We start from the raw sequence: 20,929 nt of genomic DNA on the forward strand, positions 1-20,929 counted from the left end.
AATATCTCCCCTTGTAGGCAATTAAAAAAAGTTCCAATTTTACATGGGTTTTTCCTTGTGCAAAAGTAAGGGAAGACATACCTTCTTTATGTTGTCTTACTTGTTAGATCCTGCAGTTGTCTTACTCTGCTCTCTGACTTTGAGAGCAGTGAGGCTGCAATAGGCATCAGTCGCTGCAAGCCCAGTGCTATCCCAAAGTGGTTCATTACTGGTGTGTTAGCATTACTGGTCTCACTTAGCAGTCAGTAATGAGCTGCATACATTGTCTTCTATTTAGATCTTTGTATAATGCAGGTAAAGGTTGATACAGAATGTAAGCTCCAGTGGAGGTCACATTACACAGTGAAAAATGCAAATGAATTACCAAAGGGGAGGGGGAAATGTTTTTATCCCTTCATTGAAGTCATTGAAGGAAGAAGGTGCTTACCAGCCAGTTTAGTATGGAAGATAATTTCTAGTCTAACAAACAGATATTTGCATATCTAAGGAAGTGAACAAGCACTGTTAAGAAAAATGGACAGACTGTGTCTCAAAAATGGGGGAAACAGAATGAGTTAGGATGAAAGATTAAGCCTGTTTAGATCCCAGGAACATTTCAAAGGTCAGATTGGTAAAAGCCTGTTCTGGTTTAACCAAGGGATGTGCAGGAATATGAAGATCTAAAAGGGAGTGGAGGAGTGCACCTGAAAGTGCTCTGTGAGAAGTTAATCTCTTGCAGATGAATTCTCAGACCAGAACTTCTGAATAATTTTTCGATGATAGGAAAAACATGAAACATGAGGTGTGCACAAGGACTGGAGCTGTGTTGTCTGCTTTTCAGTGCCAGCTCAATATGGATGTAAGTATGGATCAGTGTAAACATATTAAGCATAGATTTTGTCTATTTGGTGGTAACTTTTGTAGGCATTTGTTATAGCATTGTCTGTTCTGAAAATTATTGATAAAATTTGTTACTGATTTTTGCCCTTTTGGCTTAAATGTGATTTAAGGGAACTAACAAGGCATATTTTGTACAAAAGTGTAGCAATACCATACCCTAGGGCATTGTTCCCCTACAAGTTCCCAGGAAATGCTGATAGGAGTTGGTGTTGCTGTCATCATCCCCTTTGTCAATATAGTCACTCCATCAGTGGAGGGAAGAGATTTCATCCATCACCTTTCCAACATTTCTTCCCCTACACTGAAGAGGACTGTCACTTGTCCAGGCTGTCATTGTGTGTGCAGCTCCATGTGTTCTCTGAGCTCTGCATGATTTTCTGTTTCGAGTTTCTTTTCCGGTGGGGTATTGGATTATTAATCTTACTCACTGTGTCAGAGATCTGTCTGATCTCTATAAACTTTGTTCTGGACTGGATGACTCCTGTTGTTTGTCAGGCTCTACTTTTCCTTCTTTCTGTGTCTCCCGGTAGTCTGTCCTTGAAGTACTTGTCCCAGGTCTGTCACAACCTCTTCTGTTCTCAGCTCTTGTTAGCTCCTTGCCAGACTTCAGTGGTACAGTTCAGTTTGTATCAGTCACCAGCCTCTCTTTAGTGTGCCACTTTTCTTTTGTAACTTCAGATTAAAAACATATCTTTCTAGAGTTTTATTTTTGCATGGTTTGCAGTATTCTTCCATTTTTGTAACACATTTTCATGTTTGGGTTCTACTCTCTGAGTTAATTGAAACTATCAGACACTTCAAGTATATCTGAAACCACAACCGTCAGAAATAGGGCTCCTTTCTAATTATTGTCTTTCTCTTCACTAGTACCTATTGCTTCCAGGTGCAGAATAAAGCACCATTTCCATCTCTTCCCATTGTTTTCCATGTTCAGAGAGATTTTCAGCTCTGGTGGAGGTTTCAGCTACTCTTTTCCATCCTGTTTATTTCTTTTAATTTCTTTTTTTATCCCTACTGATAATCATGTGGGGTTCAGTAATAACTCTGGGCCCAAGATGCTTTAAAAAGACCCTCTTTATTCAGAGACATATTACTGCCTGCCTCTGTGTACCAGGACATGGGCTGAGCGGAGCCCATTGCGCAGCCTTCCTGTGCCAGGGAAGCAAGGTTCTTAGAGGTTCAGGTCCTGGTACTGCATTTTACTGTGGAAAATCTGGGCTGACTGTGTAGAGAAGGATGATTTTTTTCTTTCACAATCTTGCACGCCTGCTTTTTATCTGTAATTTTTCACCTGTGATGGGTAAATGCACAGCACATTGCTGGCAGCCTGTGCCCATGGTGACCTGGAACAGAATGAAGGAGTAAATTCACTTAGTTGAATCTCTCCAGGATGTCTAAATGCACCAAGTTCAGCTTTGACTTCCACATTTTGGTCCCACCGGTCCATTGGGGTGTTCCTGTGAGCCTCTTGTAATGGTGAATATGAATTCTGTGACAAGACTTAGTTTAAGCGGTTACATCCTGAGGCCTGAGTTGGGAGGGGAGAGTGTGGGCTTGCATGAGAACAGAATGAGTCCTCTGTTATTCATGTTTCTCTAGAATTCGGGATGATGGTTTTTTTGTGGTATGTCACAGAAAGCTATTGATCCTTGGTATATTAAGTAAACCGATGAATAGATAGATACATGCTGTCTTTTATCAGGAGAGTGCTCTGATAACTTCTTTAACTCTTATACTAACAAATCAGCAAGAAAAGAGCAAATATTTTTACTAAGATAGTAAAAATTTATCCTAATGTAATATTATCTAAAGAATTTGCGTAAGAATGGAAGACAAACTTTATTTTAGGGCTTAGGATAAGCAGCAAGACCTAAAAACAGTATCTCCAGAGCTATCCAGGACAGTCCATTCATATTTCTTCATCTTACTCTGGAGGCGAGGAGAAGAGAAATAGATACAGTCCCCATGAAAACATTGTGTTCAGATGTAGTGCATATGATTAGCTATATTGTAATTTTATCTCCAGGTGGAATGTTGTGGTAAATATTTTTGAGACACTGGTATTGTGAGACACCTGCCTGTCTTCCCAAAATTCCTATTTCTACTTTCACTGCTAAACTGTGCCCATCACCTGTGAATATGATCTCACTGTAAAGCAAACATAAAAGAGGTAAATCTGGGTATACAGAGTGTTGTACTAATGGAAACATTCATGTCTTTATTACTGTGATGCAAATCAGTTTTATGTATGGCAGATGAAAAGATTTATTTTACCTCATTGTTATAATTCTGAAGTAGGATGGATTTCTGGAGTTTTCTGTGTACTTGCCACCTCGGTTTTGCAGCAAAGGGAAAGAATACGGCAGTGGCACTTGATCATTTTCTTTGCGGCAGTATTCATACTGGAAGTGCTCAGTAATCAGTGGCGTGTTGTTTTCAGCCGTAGAATCCTCATGCTCTATTAACTGTGGTGGTAGGAAAATGGCTGTTGGCAATTTTCCATCATGTCAGTGCTCTTAGTATTTACGTTAGAAATAGTATTTATGAAGGCAACAAAAGTCTTCCTTGTTTTTTCCTCTCTCCAGATTTTTTGGCGTTGAGAGTTGGGATGTATTTTCTCTGTGCATCTGTTGTGTATATTCTGTAAGGGATGCACATACAGTACTAGCCCTGTAACTTGGAGTAACAGAAGCCTGAGCTGATTTCAGTCTGTGTGTCGGTTTGTTCAGTGTAACTCTTTGTTCTAATGTATGCCTAAGAAGAGTTTAGAATACCCACATTAGACTGAAGGCTGGGAAAAAAGGTTTATATTTATAAAGAAAATTTGTGAAAGATTTTTTTTTCCCCTTGTTTGTTACTGTGCAGCAATTCATAATGATCTGTCCAGGTATTATTTAAAAGAAAGGCGTTGTTCATGTCGAGATCGATACAACCAGGATGCTACATAATTCAGCCTCAATGGGTGATTGCATTCATTTTTCATTTTAACATTGAATCATTTGATATACTTTGAAATAACAAAGCAATGATCTATAGATTGGGGTTATGAAAATTGAAAGCAATTTAATAATATGCACAACAAATAAAAATCAACGGGTTTCTATTTTATTTTCTTAAACTGTAAACTAGCCATCACCCAGTGTCAAGGCTCAGTTGCTTGAAAAAATAGCAAGGATTTTCTTTCTATATTACTGCTTATTCTCCCCCCCTTACCCTCCCCAGCTTTCTTCCCCACATTTTTTTTCCCTCTCGAATCCTTTAGTATTCACATTGCATTAAACATCTGCTATTTGTAGCAAACACTCTGGAAATCCATCCATTGTTTATGTCAGTTAATGTTAAGTAATACTTTGTACAGCAATAAGAAGCAATAAAAACCCCAGCAATAAACTGATGTGTGTCAGTGATTTCTCCTCAGGGTCTGCAACAAGCCATTTGATTTGACTGAAATAATGGCAAACAGTTTTAGACCTTTGCATTAACTCTGCAGACTAACATCCATGTGGGTTGGTAAGTGTCATGCTTACAGAAGGATATTGGTGGTGCAGTCCCTGAGATAAAAACTGATGGGTACCAGAATAAGCATTTGGGTAAACAGAAATGTTAGTCGAAGAGTTCCCTTGGGGCTGTCATCCAGGTTGTTTGCGACTTCTGTGTTTTTGAATACTTTGCATATAGTGAGAGAAGACAGAAGAATACTATTAAGTTGTAGTTTAAATAAAAGTAATAGTTAAAAGACAGCTAATTTAGGGTACCTAGGTCCTAAGTGCCAAAAGTGAGATACTGAAATGGTTTTGTTTTTGGGAAACATGCATGTAGTATCTTCTGAAAATCAGGCATCTCAAGGTGAACATTCAAATCCATTATTGTGTTTAGTTCTGCTGTTGCAGTCAGTTGGAGACCTTCCTGTTGGTTTCAGAGCACTTTCACCAAGCCCTGGGATGTTTGGTTTTTTTGTTGTCCCTCCCCCCACCCCCCCAAACTTTTTAGGGTGGATGAAAGTATGTATAAGGAAAACCGGGTTTTCCAGCACAAACTCCTCTGTCATATACTAAGGAAACAGTGCAGAAAAGAAAGTTTTTCAGTAGCCAGTTTAGATATTTCTTATAAGTACTGTTATCAGTAGTTCTTTATCAGTAGAAAAATTGAATATTTCTTACAATAACTGCTGTTTGACTTAATGGTTTTTAACCAGAGCTGTCACTTTTGGTAGTTGTCTTGTTCCTTAAAATCTGCATAAATCATTAAATGCTATTCTTAGTAAAAGAAATGGCTTTGATTAAGGAATCTGAGTGGCAGAAATATAAACCGTTTTAGTAAACAGTTCTTTTTTTTGTACAACTACATTCATTTAGGAAATTGCACAAGACCTTTAGAGAGATTTAATAAAGCTATTGATTGCATTATGCAGCATTAGGAAAGGGCAAAACCATACTTGGGGTTTTCATTTGTCAAGACTAAAATAAACTGATATTAGTCCATGCTTTCTCTTAATTTGTTGAAATTGTTGTCAAAAAAGTGAAATACCTGGTAGCAAGAAATCTACACCTGAAATCTTGAAGAAAGCCTCTCTGAAGAAATGAATGAAAACGTTGTGAGAGGCATGTAGGTAAATTAAAATTATTTTTATAGTGTTGTTTTTGTAATAAAAATAGGGATTATAAGGGAAAAACATGGACTTCATGGGTGAACAGTTTATCTCTGTGTGCCTCCTGGTTCTATTAAGGAAAATATATGTGTAAAGGTGCTTGACAGAAAATTCTTGTTTCTCACTGTATGTTCTCATTTACAAGTTGCAGTATTTCAGGGCTCTCAGATTTATTTGAGAGACTTACCATGTATCATAACACAAAATTTGCAGAAATTGTTCACACATTTATTTAGTTATTATTTTTTTTTCCCTAGTAGGTGCTTTTTATCTTCTACCTTGAGTATTAGAAATTTAATACTGTCGTATGTTCTGCAGAATCTAGCCCTCGGTTACATTTCAACCAGCAGCTAAACCAAATGAAATTGCAGTACATAATATTAGTAAGTGTGTTCCTGTATGTGGGTGGATGTCTGTCTGTCTGTGTCTATACACACACTCATATTTATACGTATAGTAAGGATGTGTGTCTGTTATACCAGTATCCCCATCAGGCTTCAAGCCGAGGTGGTTAAACATAATGGAATCACAGTGGTGGAGAAGGTACTTCGATGTTTGTAAAAGAGTAGGATGATAAAGGAGGGGGGAAGGACCCCCAAATTTAGGGTACTCTGCATGAGAGAGTTGGATCTTGTTTCATATTTAATCCTATTCAGTTCTAACTGTGCTCTCATTTAAAGCAAGAGTGATGTTCCCAGTTGTGTGGTTTGGGGAATTTAATGGTTTTTAAGGGTGCCTAGAAAATACTATAACTGAGTGGGGGAAAAGGAAAAATGGTATCATTTGTTTAAATTGCACAGATACTGAGTTCATAGATAAAGTTAGAAAACCATTGAATGTTGATTCGCTTTGTGACCAACTTAGGTGTTAAATTGCTAATTTCTATTTTGCACTATGGTGGTACTTGCTAATAATGTCAGACAATTATATTTCGATGTAAGCTCACGTAGTTATGATGCCTTAATTAAACATTTGGAAATAAAAGAAGCTGTTGAGCTATGTACAGTTTTTGTAACTTGAAATGTTTTTCATGAGATTCACACAGAAATAGATTTTTAAAATGTCCAAATGCTATCCTTGTATTCGAATAATTGTACCAGTATAGTATGTTAGTGTGAAGTTCCAACACGTTTTTGTCCTGATGGCTTTTCTGGTGATTTTATTTTAACTGTATAGTTTTTACTTCTTGGTCATGAATTTAGTCTCTGTGAAGGCCAAGAGGTGGAAACCCTCTATTATTCCAGCAGTACACAGGACTCTGCACTGCTGTATCAGGAAATCTCAAGTAACAGTTTTATGATGTATGAGGATATTATTCTCTGCAAGCAATAACATGCATTTCTATTTCCCCAGCAATATCCACCTAATCAAACATTCACAAGTGCTTTACAAAGAATTTAATTAAATAGTGTTCAGAGTAACTGGATGCAGCATGCACACAAGCTGTTATATATTCAGTAGTTCACATTTTGCAGTTAGTCCAGAACACTTCTGAGCAGTAATATGTGTGAATGACATTTCTATCAAAACGTGCATCATCACCCCTCCTTTTGTACCTTGCTCCTTAAAAATTACACTAAAACCTTAACAGATGTCGCCTCCAGGAGCACAGGATACCTTCCTCAGTGCTCTAATGGTGTGATAAACAGAGGGAAATGCAAATTCTCATGTTGAGACTTGAACAGCAAACATTGTTCCTCTGAAATCAAACAGTGATGACTCCCCAGAGAAAGATCTAGATTATTGTGTCTTTTACCACAAAACTAGGCGTGTTTGGAATTTTATTTAAAGGTAGTAGAATTTGTGGAGCAATCAAGACCAGCCACTGAAGAATTTCATTTCTAAATTAACACCAAGACTTGGACATTCAGAGTTTAGACATGAACAATGAGAAGCAAAAGATTTCTCATTTTGTGATAATGGGTATGTTCAGAGTCCATTCTGTCAGTCACGGGAGATTAAGAAAGTCTCTTCTTTGGCATTAAAGTGCAGTGCATCAGACCCTGCAGTAGGAAAAGGTAGGAATGCGTTCATATGTTGTAGTACACTTCTTAATTCATTCAGCAGTATTGGTATGCTTGTGTCACCTGCAAGGATTAGCGTTCTGGAAACCAACAGGGTTATCTATTATGTTTTGTTTTGTCTGTTCAGAAAAGCCCTTTAAGCATTAGCCGCTGCATGAGAGGAGTTTCCAGGCTTGCAGAGTAACAGGGCTGTGCTGGATGAAAGTGATTTAGAATATCCCTCTGCGGTTGTCTACCTGCAAGGCAGTTAGCTGTCCATCAGATGGGAAGGTTTTATTGGTCTGTCAGTGCTATAAAGTATCAGTCTAAACCAGCAGACCAATAGCAATGACACAAATAGTGAAAGACAGTCTATAATTAGCCTGTAAAGGTGTTTAGTATGAGACCTCACCCTAGTCCTCCAGTTCCACAGTTATTCCCGTTTATTACTGGCTGACACTGACAAAATCTGTCCATTATGAGTGGCAAGGACCAAAAACTGCAAATGAACCCAAAAGAGAGTAACAAAAGGATCAGTTAAAAGTAGGGAACTGGTTTTACTTTCATGCTAGTTCTATTTCGCTGTCGCTTTGGTTATTTGAGGGGAATTGCTGAAAACGTAATTGGTGTAAATAAGAACAGAGTGTCTCTGTATTCTTCTTTTGAAGATGCCTTTTGGAGGAAAGTTTAATTGCTGTAGGAGAAGTTACGGCTTTCTTTACAGAATTGAGAATGGGAGAGATCCCTGTTTAATGTTAATGAAGATTTGCCATTAACTTCAGTGATTTTACCCAGTAGCCTTTGTGTCCTTTTTTTTTCATCCTTATCCTTTCTTTGTATAGCAGACAGGAGTTTTTCATTTTGCATGTCATTTATAACAAATTGCAGTTATTCTAAAAAATTAGTGCAGTTCGAGCTTCAGCTGAAGAAGAAAAGGAAAGCATGTAATTTTGAATTTACTCGCATGTCTAATCTTGAACACCACGTTTTGGATTTTTGCTTTATTTTCTTTAATTAGCCTCTTGTTCTAGTGTCTGCCTTTATATAAAATATTTATTCTTTACCATTTGTAATATGTCTCTGTTTTCAATTTGGATATTTCCAGTTTGCTTGTATTTGGAAGTAGCTGCTAGACTCTCTGTGCTTCCACTAGAAGGCTGGTATTTTTATGCTTCCTGCAGCAGGCCCTTTTTGGGGATGCTGGAATATATCCACGTTCTCTATTCCTGATATTTCAGTAGCAACTTCCTGTGAATCCTGAAGTAGAGCTCCTGCTGTCAGGTTGTTCTCCAAGCCAATTCCACCACGCGTATCAGCAAGCCAAAATAGACAAACTTAGGAGATGTGTCAGTGCCGTGATATAATTTAGAGTATTATTTAGAATAAGCAGGTCAGAATTTTTCTTCTTCAGGTTAGGAAGTTGACCCAGAGACCTTTCATCCCACCCAGCGAAGTACCACCTAGATACACTTGTGTTAACTGCGAATGAACTAGTTTGGAACCAGAAGTAATTCAGCCAAATGAGAGGAGTGTGGCAGCCAGGCTAATTAATTAAGAAGCCAGGCTAATTAGTTTGACTGGAGGGAGCACCATGCTGATGTGACAGTGTAGCTTCCAAAATTCTGGCTGATTTGTACACAGGTTGCACTGGGCTTCTTGTAGACATACAAGTTGTTTCTGGGCTCTTTCAGATGTTTCTGCCAGGAAGCAGCATTGTGTATTGGTTTATTCCCTGTGTCAATTTACTGTAATTTTAGATTTATTTCCAGACTGATAGTCAGTTTTGGTTTCTTCTCAATCTTCTGCAGTAACATTTTTCTAACACATGGATAGACATTGTAATATCGTCCTTGTTCAACCTCATGCCACTGAGAGAAATTCCCCACTGTTTTTTTTTTTACCTGATGAAGGACCTTCCATCTTCTTCCTAATATTTTGTCACTTACTGAATACAAAACTGAAGTAATACTCCTGAAGTTGTGTGTGGCACCATTGTTTCAGCCTGCGGGGCTGAGAGGTGGCTGTCAGCAGTCCTGTTTGCAGAGGATGCATGCTAGCAATAGCACACACGGGAAGGTGCCTTGTTTTGTAAGAACTGGTGATCCTGAACAGTTTGCCATCTTTCTGGTTGTTATGAAACAGTATTTCTTCAGTGCTCCCCTTAATGTCAGTCCTTACATACAGTTTGAAGTGTAAGATGTTCGTAAATGAGTCACTTTAATGAAAAGATAAAAAATACTTGTGGTAAAAGTCTGTGTTACTACATTGATATGGTATAGTAAACATGAGCAGCAGTGTCAAACCTAGAAGTAAATCAACGAGGTATTGTAAGGAAGCTGGATTCTGTATAGAAAACTTCAATTAGAAATACTAAGTACTGTGTTACAGCAATAACATGGTAATCATGTGTGAACAGATAGTGGCATAAGATAAAAAATGAATATTTTATTAATGTTTCCTAAATAACATTACTAGAGAGCTGAAATTGTTTTGTTTTTTACATGTATGTTATTTAAAATGCTTTTAGTCATCATTTGTGGCCTTACTTACAATAGCTCTTTAGCATAGTAGCTCCCACAAGGAGTTAACATATATTTTTCTATTTCTAGATCTGTTAGCTGTGCCTAAGCATCCATATGCTGCTATGGAGAACTGGGGACTGAGTGTTTTTGTGGAGCAAAGGATACTGCTAGATCCAAGCATTTCTTCTATATCATACCTACTGGATGTCACCATGGTCATTGTACATGAGCTATGTCATCAGGTATTAAAAGTGTTCAGATATTTGATATTAATGTCAGAGACCATGCATTCCTTTTCAAAACTGAAAATGAATTTGTGTTCTTCACATAGACAGTTGCAACTTTTATTGTAACTGGAGTCCAAATAATATGGAGATCTGTAAGACACATCATTACAATGCAGAAACTGGGAAGTCTCAAAAAGGGGATAGAAGAGAAAATTAGTAGCAATGAACAACTTCCCTGTCTTCTGTATGTTTATATTTTGTATGTTTGTGTGTGTGTATGTTGTTGGTGTGTAGACTAAACATGTTGATAACTGTCGAAAATGATTTATTGCAGAACTGTAGCAGATTCTTGCGGTTTTCATGTTCATGTCAAAAAATGTTTTGGCTGAAATAAATTTGGTAGTCAACTTCTTCCGTCACATATACACATACTTCCATTTTTTTTTTACTTTCATTTTTTTTAATTTGGTACTGACCCTCTGTTCACTAATGGTGGATAATTGAGTCTTTATGTGTACAGAAACTTTTGTATCAATAATAAAACTTTGCAATAAACCCATATTATAATTTATTTTACATTTCTTCCATCTTCTTATCTCAAACTAAACACATTATGAGTGTTTAGTAATATTGAGTTGAATGCAAATGTTATTGAAGAAATTTGCTACAGGGGCAGGAAATCCTTTCTTGCACTCATAAGAGGCATAATCATAGCCTTCAGGTTAAAATGAATGAAATCCTACTGTGTAATCAGCATAGCTTACATCTGTGACTTTACACAGTATTCTTTAAAAGGCAATGCAAATTCTTAACACTTTCTGCAAATAAAAAGTACCATATAAAAGGGAGTCTTTGTAATGGAGTTCTGGTAGGTGAACCTGGAAATAATAATTTTTGGTTTATATTCATGTTTCACATTAAATCTGTCGATGAATATGAAGTCCTCAACTACAACATGAAATTTTTATTGAAAGTTATTGCTGGTTTGTTCTCAATACGATCATCTGATTTTGTTATATGCTCTTTATTGTGCAGTACAATAGGGTAGCACACTATTCAGCTAGAAAAATTACAGTGCCTTAGGAATCAGGTGTGGAAAACACATATTAGGTCATCAAATCCCGGCTCCTGTTAGTATTAGATTCTTCAGTGTGGTGCGTTTTGTAGTGCTGGGTTCAGTACTCCTGATTACAGGGTTACACTGCTTCCCTTAAAACCTTTTGATTAAGTCTGATGGTCAATAACTTTTTCCTAGTGTTCAGCTTAAGTCTTCCTTTTTCTGAAGTCATTCCATTACTTCCAGTTATTCTTTGCACCGCTTTAATAATTTCCTCTGCTTCCAAAGCAATTTATACTTCAGATGTGGGCAATTATCACATCAGTAACTTGCCAAGTTTGTTTATTTGATTCTCATTGAAACCAAAGCCTTTTTACATTATTCTGGGAGTATCAGAGGATCACGAATGGGTGAAGACTACATTTGAATTTATTTTAGGGTAGCAATGGTGTCATAGTGTGCTTTTAAGTGACCTTAAAATTGCAAATGGGAAGGTTTACTTAGTGTCCATGTTGACAGTACTTCCAGTGCTGTTTGCTTAATTAAAAGTATCTTCCTCCATTCATGTTGCTACGGTTTCTGATTTAGTACCGTGCAGGTCAGGTCCTTGCTCAGCTGCTTCACTGGATAACTAGACAAGATAGAAAATACTCAGGTGGAAGAAATATTATTTCTACTCTTTAGATGCAGATTTGAGTCACAGAGAATATGGATTGTTCATCTGCAAAGGAAGTTTAAAGGGAGAAACCCTCCAAAAATACAAGCCACAAAACACTGTCTGGCACCTCCATCACAATATTGTCTTCATTTAGCCAGTTTTTTCTGCTTTTATCTTACCATACTCAGAAGCCCCTCAAGGAAACTTTAGCTGTGAGCATAGAGCATAGAGCAGGAACGGTAAACAATAGTAGCTTAGCTGAAAATGTATTGAACTGAGACCAGGTTAGGTCCAGGATCTTTTGCCTCTGCTATTTAATTGTTAATTATTCACTGCATTTTTCATCCTCTTCTGCTGTGCATCATCTCGCCTGCTAACCTGCGGTGGCACATGAATATTCCTCCCCTTCACTCATTTTTACACGTAGAATAACAGAGATTAACCAAAATCACTTCTGGCGCAGCCAAAAGTAGAATCCACATCTCCAGTTTTACTTTTTATTTATTGATTTTTTAAAATTTCAGTTAAGAGGAATGGGAACTCTCCTAAAATACGTTTTCCTAAAATACATTGTTTTTCTTTTTTTGAAGAATTGTATCGTCTTATTTCCCCTGATTTTAAACCCATGACTTTAAGACTTACAGAACATACCTGAGCGTGTAGCAAACTGACCTGTATGAGACCCTTATTACTTAGAGTAACACAGCAATTACTTTGCTAATGTTGTTCCCAAGATTAGAAAAATCAGATGAATATTAAGAATTGGGATTGTTACCTTTAGATATGACTGTTTAAAATCAGAATTCTCAAACCTGCTGGGTATTAATGCTTGAGCACAGTGTTCAGGACAGATAGAAAATGAGAGACAGCATTGCAGAAGGACAAAGAAATTCTGTGGTTGTCAAAATACAGGTAAAAAGCGTGAAAGAAAGAATTTTCACACAATTTCTTCACCGGTGACTTTGTAATGCTTGACCAAGTATTTATTTTAGGTACATGTTTTAGGAGGGACACATTAAAGTTACATGGGTAGCTTTAGTTTAGTCATTTTGTAGGTTGCTTGTGATTGATATTTCAGCTTGAGTGTTCTTTTAGAACATTTTGTGTATTTAATTAAAAAAATTAATAATTGGAGGAAGGAGTGTTTCAGCATAAAAGCTTCTCCTCCAAGCCCCAAAACACAAATGAGATATTGGTCAAAACAGACATATTTCTAGCAGCTTAAGTTGATAGCTTGAAATAATTACCATAATTTATTAAAATAATTCTATTAAGGTAGCAATCAGTTTTATTTGCATATCACAGATCAGTCCCACCTACAGCCTTTGAAGAAAGAGTCATTTGAATTTATGCACCATGATTTTTTGTGATAGTTTTCCCACCTGAGCACAAAACTTGGTGTGACAGATTGAGTTAAAGAGGCATGAAAGCAGAAGGAAAATTAAAAATTTCTAAATCAATGTTTTTTTAATACTCTGAAAGAAATTGTATTTTATCTGTAAAATAATCTGTAGGAAGGAGTGTCCTTTCAGTGTGTCTGTAAAATAAGTGCATTCTGCATGTCAGGCTGGACATAATACCTGAGGGAGACGAGAAATTTATGTAATCAATACATTTCAATTCATTTTTCTTTTCCAAAGTGAAAAGAAGTAATGATCTTCACTCCAGGCAAATAGTGTCTACAGTCAAATACACAAATAAATAAATAAACAATTACTTACATAAATGAAGTGCTTTACCTAATGTTCTCCTTTCAGACATGTAACACCTAGGAAGATAATAGCACCTTTCTGCTGGAAAGTTTGGCTTCATTAATTGCAGTCTCTGGGACTGCTCTGTCTCTGATATTCATAACTATCTCTGATACTATTCAAGACTAGTTAAGCAAATTCCCTACATTTTCATATTGGTATCACATGCTGTTTTAATGCCTGTAAAAGACTTCTTCAATTAGGTGGATAATTAAACAAATATTTTTAATTGTATTGTTAATAAATAAACTGGGAAAACTCACAAAGGAGTATAATAAATTCTCTTTTGTGATATAATAAATTAATGTTATTAATTCTTTTGAGTTACAGGAGGATGTATTATGAACTTTAAAACCTTTTTTTTTTTTAAATCTCTCTCTGAATAGTCATAGCATACCATGACTGTTACTGGTTTCATATTTGTTCAGCAGTCCTCTTGTAATTCAAGAAATAAACTCTGTGCTATTGTGTTTAGTCTGTTTGTCATTAGAAATCATTTAATCAACCTATTCTAGTATAAATATAACTTTCATACTCCTCTGGTGGTATACTATTCTAACATTTCAAATTGTGAAAAGTGCAATATCCTATATGAATGCATTTCCAGTGTTTCTTTATCTTTTCAGTTAAATGTTCTTAAGATCAGGATCTATCTCTATTGGTCCTGTAGAGAGTTAATTTATTGATAGCCTTTGACTAGATTAGGATAAGTGAGTGTCCATTAAGTTTAGTTTCACTTAGTGTGTGAATATGACTTTTGTGAACCTTATCTTTTCTCCCTAAATTCTTAAGTTCGTTGTCAATGACAGTCATTGTCTCGTTTCGCTTTGTTTTTCCATTCAAATCCTATTTACTGAACATTGTGTGGCAATCTGGTAATCTCAGTTTGTAGTCTGTTCTTTGGAGCCCCTGTGCACACTTCACTACGGATCCTCGTGACAGCATTGATCATTCCGTGGCACTACTCACTCCACAAAGACATGCACAGAAGCGAGACCTTTCATTCAGGTCCCAGACAAAGCCTTCAAATAAGCCAACCATCATGAAGGCAAACCGCTTACTGGCCACCTCCGCTTTCATTCGTTCCCCACTCTCATTACAGTGTCAGCAGCAGCTCCTCTGCTCTGATGTGAGTCTCTCCCTCTGGAATACTTATTTGCTGCTCCCTTTCTGTGTATTTTCAGAGCTTATGACTCCATGAAAGCTCAAAATTACCTCTATTGATTGTGAATTAATCTCATTTCTAATCACATTAAGAAAAAAACTGGCAGAGAATTTTACTGAAACAAAGTTTTGGTATTTGTTTGGCAAGAAAGGTGCTACAGAGAGTATGAAATATGTTTTCATAATAGTCTATGTTTCTGCTCTTACCACTGGTGTTACGATCATGCAGATCGCACAGGGCCATTACAGTCATTTAAACAGGGTCATCCATCAGCAGAAGAATTGATGACTCCTGATTTCCTTTCAAGTTTTGTCCTCATTCCTCTTCCAATGATCATCCCAGCTGTGTCTAAAATCCCTCTGACGCTCACATGTCCTGTACCGTGACAGGTTTGTGGCAGTTGACAGCTACTGAGCAGAGTATCCAATGGCCGCGGTCTTGCCTTGCCCTCAGTTTAGGTCCTTCTCCTCTTTTCATCTGCTGATCTTCATGTACTTTTGTAGGAGGTCAGTTATCTTTGAGATCTCTGTCCTTCTTGCTAAATTAGATTGAAGTCACTGGGGAAATTCAAGAGCGACCTGGGGGGAACAGGAAAGGCAGTCAGCTCAGGTAGGGTTCCTTTGCATAAACATAGGTGACCCGTGCCATTTTAGATACCCTCTGCCTCTGGTTGCTGTTTGGGAAGGGTGCAGATCTCCTGTAAGTCCTGTGTGAAATTTCCTAGGCCTGTGTGGGTATCTCAGATACCGTAGGACGTTCTTTAAGTGGCATCAACTATCTGCTTTTAGGCATCTGTGTCCTACCCACAGAGAGATGGCACGATTGTATAAAACTGCTTTCCTTAGGAAACTGGCCAATGAATGGAGCATCAGTAATATTGTAAATCTTAGCGGGCAGACATCGTGGGGGAAGAAATGCTAAAATTTTTGTCTGGGTTATGGAGATTGTCTTCACAGTTTTTCAAGATTTGCACTATATATAGTGAAGTTTCCAGGTAATGAATCAGATTACTTGAGTTAGAAGCCTTTTTCTGTCCATTGTGTATGTTAGTCTCTTAAACCTAGGTGAGCATCTACTTTAGATAACTAAAGTAGACACTGTGAGTACTCTCCTCAACGCTTCTTTTCCCCTGCTTGTTCTTTTCCAATGTTTTTCTTCAGTAACTTGTGCATCCTGTAAAGGCTTAATTCATTAGTACATGAAAAAAACAGTTAATGAGTTTCAGTGGATGGTATATACTACTGTTTTTATTGAAACTTGTGAATAATGTGTTCTGTATAAATGAGATGTATGCAAAGATGGTTTCATAAAGGTTGTTTATTTGAACTTCCTTTCCAGTGGTTTGGTGACCTTGTGACTCCAGTTTGGTGGGAGGATGTGTGGTTGAAAGAAGGTTTTGCTCACTATTTTGAATTTGTCGGGACAGACTACCTCTACCCAGGGTGGAACATGGTAAGTCAGTTTTATTTTGTTAATTTGGAGACTCTACAGAAGAGTTGCTCTACTGTTACATTCCTGCTTTTGTTATAGACAGGGACTGCTGAAAAATACCAAATGATGCGTGCAAGTATCAGATGTCCAATGAAGCAAAATCACTAGGTGTGAAATAATTTGACAGTATTCCAAAAGTGTAATCTGCAATTTTTTACAAAAGAAATAAGGTCATGTCTATCATAACGTAACATTAAGATAACTACTGTCTCTCTGCTCAGAAACATTTTGGATTAAAGCAGTTATGATTTAACATGGACCATTTTTGAAAATATTCAGAATATTGAATTTTATCCACAAACATGAGATAAATTGGAAAGAAATGTTTGGCTAAAACATACTGTAAAACTGAGCATATTTTTTCTTACAGTATTCTGTTCTCCTCTCCCTAAGTTTACTCTTTTTATCTTCCTGCTGTTGTTTGGCCATCTAGCAGTGCATACTAAGTTAACATGGGGTAAATGAATTGAGAATCTAGGTTTCAGTATGATTTCCAGCTGTACACAGTTGGACATGCCTTGTCAACTGATGTGCAAATACTGCAGGTCTCTGAGAGTAAACTGGGAAGGCCATGCTGGGACATTCTTTTGGAGGCCTGTTATGTCATATCATACCATACCTAGTCAGGTCCCAGTTTATATCAACCGCTGTAGTCTAGAAATGTTATGCTTATAAGAAAAATAAGAGATACAAGACCTCAGGACAAGGAAATTGTGTGTTTGTGAGACCATGTTGAAGGTGGCTATATAGATTTTATTGTCCTTTGGAGAAATTTTTCTGTTTGCTATCCTTTTGTGTTTACTCATGTTTAATTATGTGGCAAAATATTTGTTATAAATACATATTGCCTGATAGAGATTTGTTGTAGCTTGAATGATTTGCTTAAACATTTGCATACTAACTTCTGAAATGTTTTTTTCCCATTTCTGGGTGATTTATTGAGTATTCTTATCCCATTAACTTTTGTGTGCCATGCAATGAAGATGCTATAATTATGAGTTAAAGCTAATTTTTTAAAATAGTTGTAGACAGGTACTCTTGCTTTAGTTTTAATTCTTTGTAGCATTTTAATTTTTTTTTCAGGTGTCAATTTTGGTTTACAATTGTATTATGAAAAGGAAAATAAATCTTTATCTGAACTGACATCTGTCTTGCATAGGTAGGCTTGTTGGGTTTACCTGGCTTTGGCTGTATTAAAACTAATTCTCTTCATCTTTATGAAAAACACATCCTGAATTACAATGTAATGATTCTAATTATGAATGCAATGAAATCTGGCAGGCCTTTATGATTTTAGCATAGTGAAATGTCATAGATGACAACGTTTATGCACTGAATTTTATCTTCAAATCATCAGTCATTTGTTCTTCACATAATCAGTTTAACAAATCCAGAATAACCTTGCTTTAGAAGTCATTTGGAATATAGAATATTTGCTTGAGATTTCTGTGGAATGAATATAGTGTGCACTGTTATGCAAATGACATGCCCATCACGTGAAATCCTGGCGTCTTAGCAGAATAGTGGCAAAACGAATGGCTTGAACAAGGTATGACAGTTAAACTGGGAAATCAGACACGTGCTGCATAAATTAGAATTAACTACAGTAATATTGCTGTGCCTGAAAAAATATTCATCTGTCAAGTTTTTCCTTAAATTAAAAAGAAGGTAGACATAAACTTTTCATAAGGCCTTCGATAGCATTGGCCTTTGATATAGAAATAACCATACTGACGTATTTAAATAATTAGAAAATTGGTGGCAAGATGGAACACTTGATGAGTTAAACATTTAAACATGCTGCATTCTTTTGCAGACTAGAGTAGGAATCAGTACTGTGATGTTTCAGCCTTACTACAGAGATTGTAGGAAGAGGAAGCAAAAGTTACAGTTACTGGAATTTGGCTTGCTGGATATTTTTGTTATAGGTATAAAGCACATTTGCTGTTTAGATCATACTTACATTTGTAAACTTGAAAAAATAAAAAGTGAGCATTTATAAAAAGAAAAACTGTTTCAAACAACTTTTTTTTTTTTTCCAAAAGTGAAGGATATAGTACAAGCTTCATGAATCAGTTGCAAAAACAAGAACTACAAACCTTATTTTCTGTAATGATGGTTAAACAGCAATATTCCAGCATTCTGGGTGGTGTTTTGTCAGAAGCAATTCATACCTGTGAAATAAAAATAAAATATGTTATGATGTATGATACCACAGCTCTTTGCATGAGGAAAACAGAGTAATATGCCAAAATCCTCTTTCTAAAGAATTGGGAAAGTTAGACAGTTACCTTCTTTGTCTTGTAGTTCTGAAATGTTACCCATGAAAGTTTCCTCAAGAAGCCCATGGACTAAAATGTCAAATTCAGCTTATTTACAGCTTATTAAAGATTTTGTGTCACATTTTCTTTTGGATAAGTGTAGAAGCAGAAGACTGGTAGTCAATTCCAGAAAAATGACTTTTGTCTGGAAATGCAACTTGAGCAATATGGGATACATCTGAATCGAATGGATCTATCCACAGCTTCCTACCTAACTTGTTGGACGCTTGTAGGCTACAGGCACATAAGCTTTCACCATTAAAGCTCCATAAGCCCCTAAAGTTTTTCTACTACTTGTGTGAAGACGCTTCTCTTTTAGCAGAGCTGAACATTTTTCAGTGTCCGTCTTATTTGGCATTCACAGACTTGATAGGGCTGAACCTGAGACTCTTGAGGAGAGCTATCCATTAGGCATGTTCACACCATTATAACTTAAACAAACAGCACTGACTTCTGCACAAAGCAGAGAGCCATGGGTTTTGTCTGAAACCTGTTTTCTGGCTTTTCGTTCTTCTCTAGGTTCTTTAGCTTGCTTAAACATTTCTACCTCCTCTGAGATTCTTGATTTTATCAGTTTTTCTTCAATTGTTTTATAGGCTCTTCTTTTACCGCAGGAAAGATGGATGGATAACAATATTGACTGAACTGCCATGGAGCTGTTACACTTTATTGAGCCTTCCAGCAGGTCTAGAATTTCTTATCTTGCCCAGAAGGCGTTTACATACTTCATCAGGCTTGCATAATCTTAATGAGAAAGGAAATCCAGTCCTTATTAAACCCTTGCCATCCTTATGCCCTGGATCCTCCTATTAAAATTGTGGGTAAAGAACAGAATGAAGAGTCATTCTGATGGAGGCATCCATTATCTGTTGCAGTTAATATAAGATGCCTCAGAACTCTCCTGAGGAAGTGGACACAGTTTTTCTGGTTTTAAAACAGGAAGGTGAGCTTTCTGTGCCGAGATCCTTCATAGTTCCACCACTGGTCTTAATATGCTTTTACTTTTTAAATTACTTCAGATCAAAGCTAGAAATTCTAATTTCCTTCCCTCAGCTAAAAAATAAGTCCCTGCATGTCACTTTTTACCTCTTGAAGGTGAAGCTACCTTTGATTTTGCAGGAAATATGTCCCTACTGTACGGTCATTAGACATTTGCCATGGAAATGAATTCACCATTCTTCCCATTTCAGCCTCTTGCTTGCCTATCCCCCAATTTAAGAGTTTTTGAAATTTTTATTCTGAAATGTCTCAAATTCTTATTCTTAAATCTCATTCTTCAAGGTCTTGGAAGTTTAAACAATTTTTTCTGTGTTGTCAACATGATTTTAAAAAGAAAGGTGGCTCTGCAAACTGTTCCTCCTGGACTCAGAGAATTTCGCTTGATCATGTGTGCTCAGAGTAGTCATCTGCATGTGAATTCCCTGGCTGTTCCTATTTCATGACTTGGAAAGAGATGAAGTTTCTGTACTAGAGGCTTACCATATAACTGTTTGGTTGTCTCTCCATGCCATCAAAAAGCAACAGCAGCTGGATGTGAATTCTTGAGCCGTAAGATCTTACGACTGATACAAGGTAATCTCACCTCTGTGGAAGGTGCCTCTGCTAGTTTTAGGATCAGAGAAAGGAGAAAATTACAGCAGAAAAACTACATGCTGGTAATTTCCACTTCATAGCCTTGTCTTTTCTCATCTACCCTGCTCACCTTCCTCCTTTCAGAGGCCCATTTGCAACTATATATTGCATCTTCCTCTCTGCTTGTTTCTCTCATTATCCTGAAGTCCTTTGTATGTGGCTTTGTAAAGGAAGGAATTCAACTGAGGCTTACAGATCCAGGAATTTATTGACTGATCTTTTGCCTCCTTATTTTCTGGTAGAAGGAACCATCATGTTTGTCCTTGAATGTCTCTGGTATGGGGTAGGTTTTGAGGACTATGACAGCAAGAATTACTGGCATGTAATTTTCCCTTTCATCCATCAAACGAGCGTCAAATACTTTAGCGGTCAGTACCCAGCTTGATGCTGAGAAAGCATTTCACAGAGCCCAGCTGCCTTCTCCCTTTTCTTTATTATATAAAAGTTAGCTTTGCTGACAACTTTATTGGCTGAGTCAAGGTGTAGTACATCAGTGATAGCTTTGAATCCTCTGCCTTATCTATCCATTGAAGCTCTGGGATGAGATCTCCCACTTTCTTGCGTGCTTGCTACTT

The 20,929-nt window shown here is 37.0% G+C and overlaps 1 protein-coding gene across 3 annotated transcripts in view; it reads left to right on the plus strand.

The window, feature by feature from the left end:
• The window catches only part of TRHDE (thyrotropin releasing hormone degrading enzyme), a 222,854-nt gene that overhangs the window by 79,241 nt on the left and 122,684 nt on the right, over positions 1 to 20,929 (plus strand). For all 3 annotated transcript variants that reach the window (XR_012042899.1, XM_072863690.1, XM_072863704.1), the window contains exons 4-5: positions 10,140 to 10,294; positions 16,249 to 16,362. Coding sequence is in view for 2 of the 3 variants with exons in the window: in XM_072863690.1 (XP_072719791.1) it covers positions 10,140 to 10,294; positions 16,249 to 16,362 (269 nt within the window). In the remaining variant the exon portion in view is untranslated. The remainder of the gene's footprint in view (positions 1 to 10,139; positions 10,295 to 16,248; positions 16,363 to 20,929) is intronic.

This window comes from Ciconia boyciana, chromosome 1, assembly GCF_034638445.1.
Source record: "Ciconia boyciana chromosome 1, ASM3463844v1, whole genome shotgun sequence".
NCBI lineage: Eukaryota > Metazoa > Chordata > Aves > Ciconiiformes > Ciconiidae > Ciconia > Ciconia boyciana.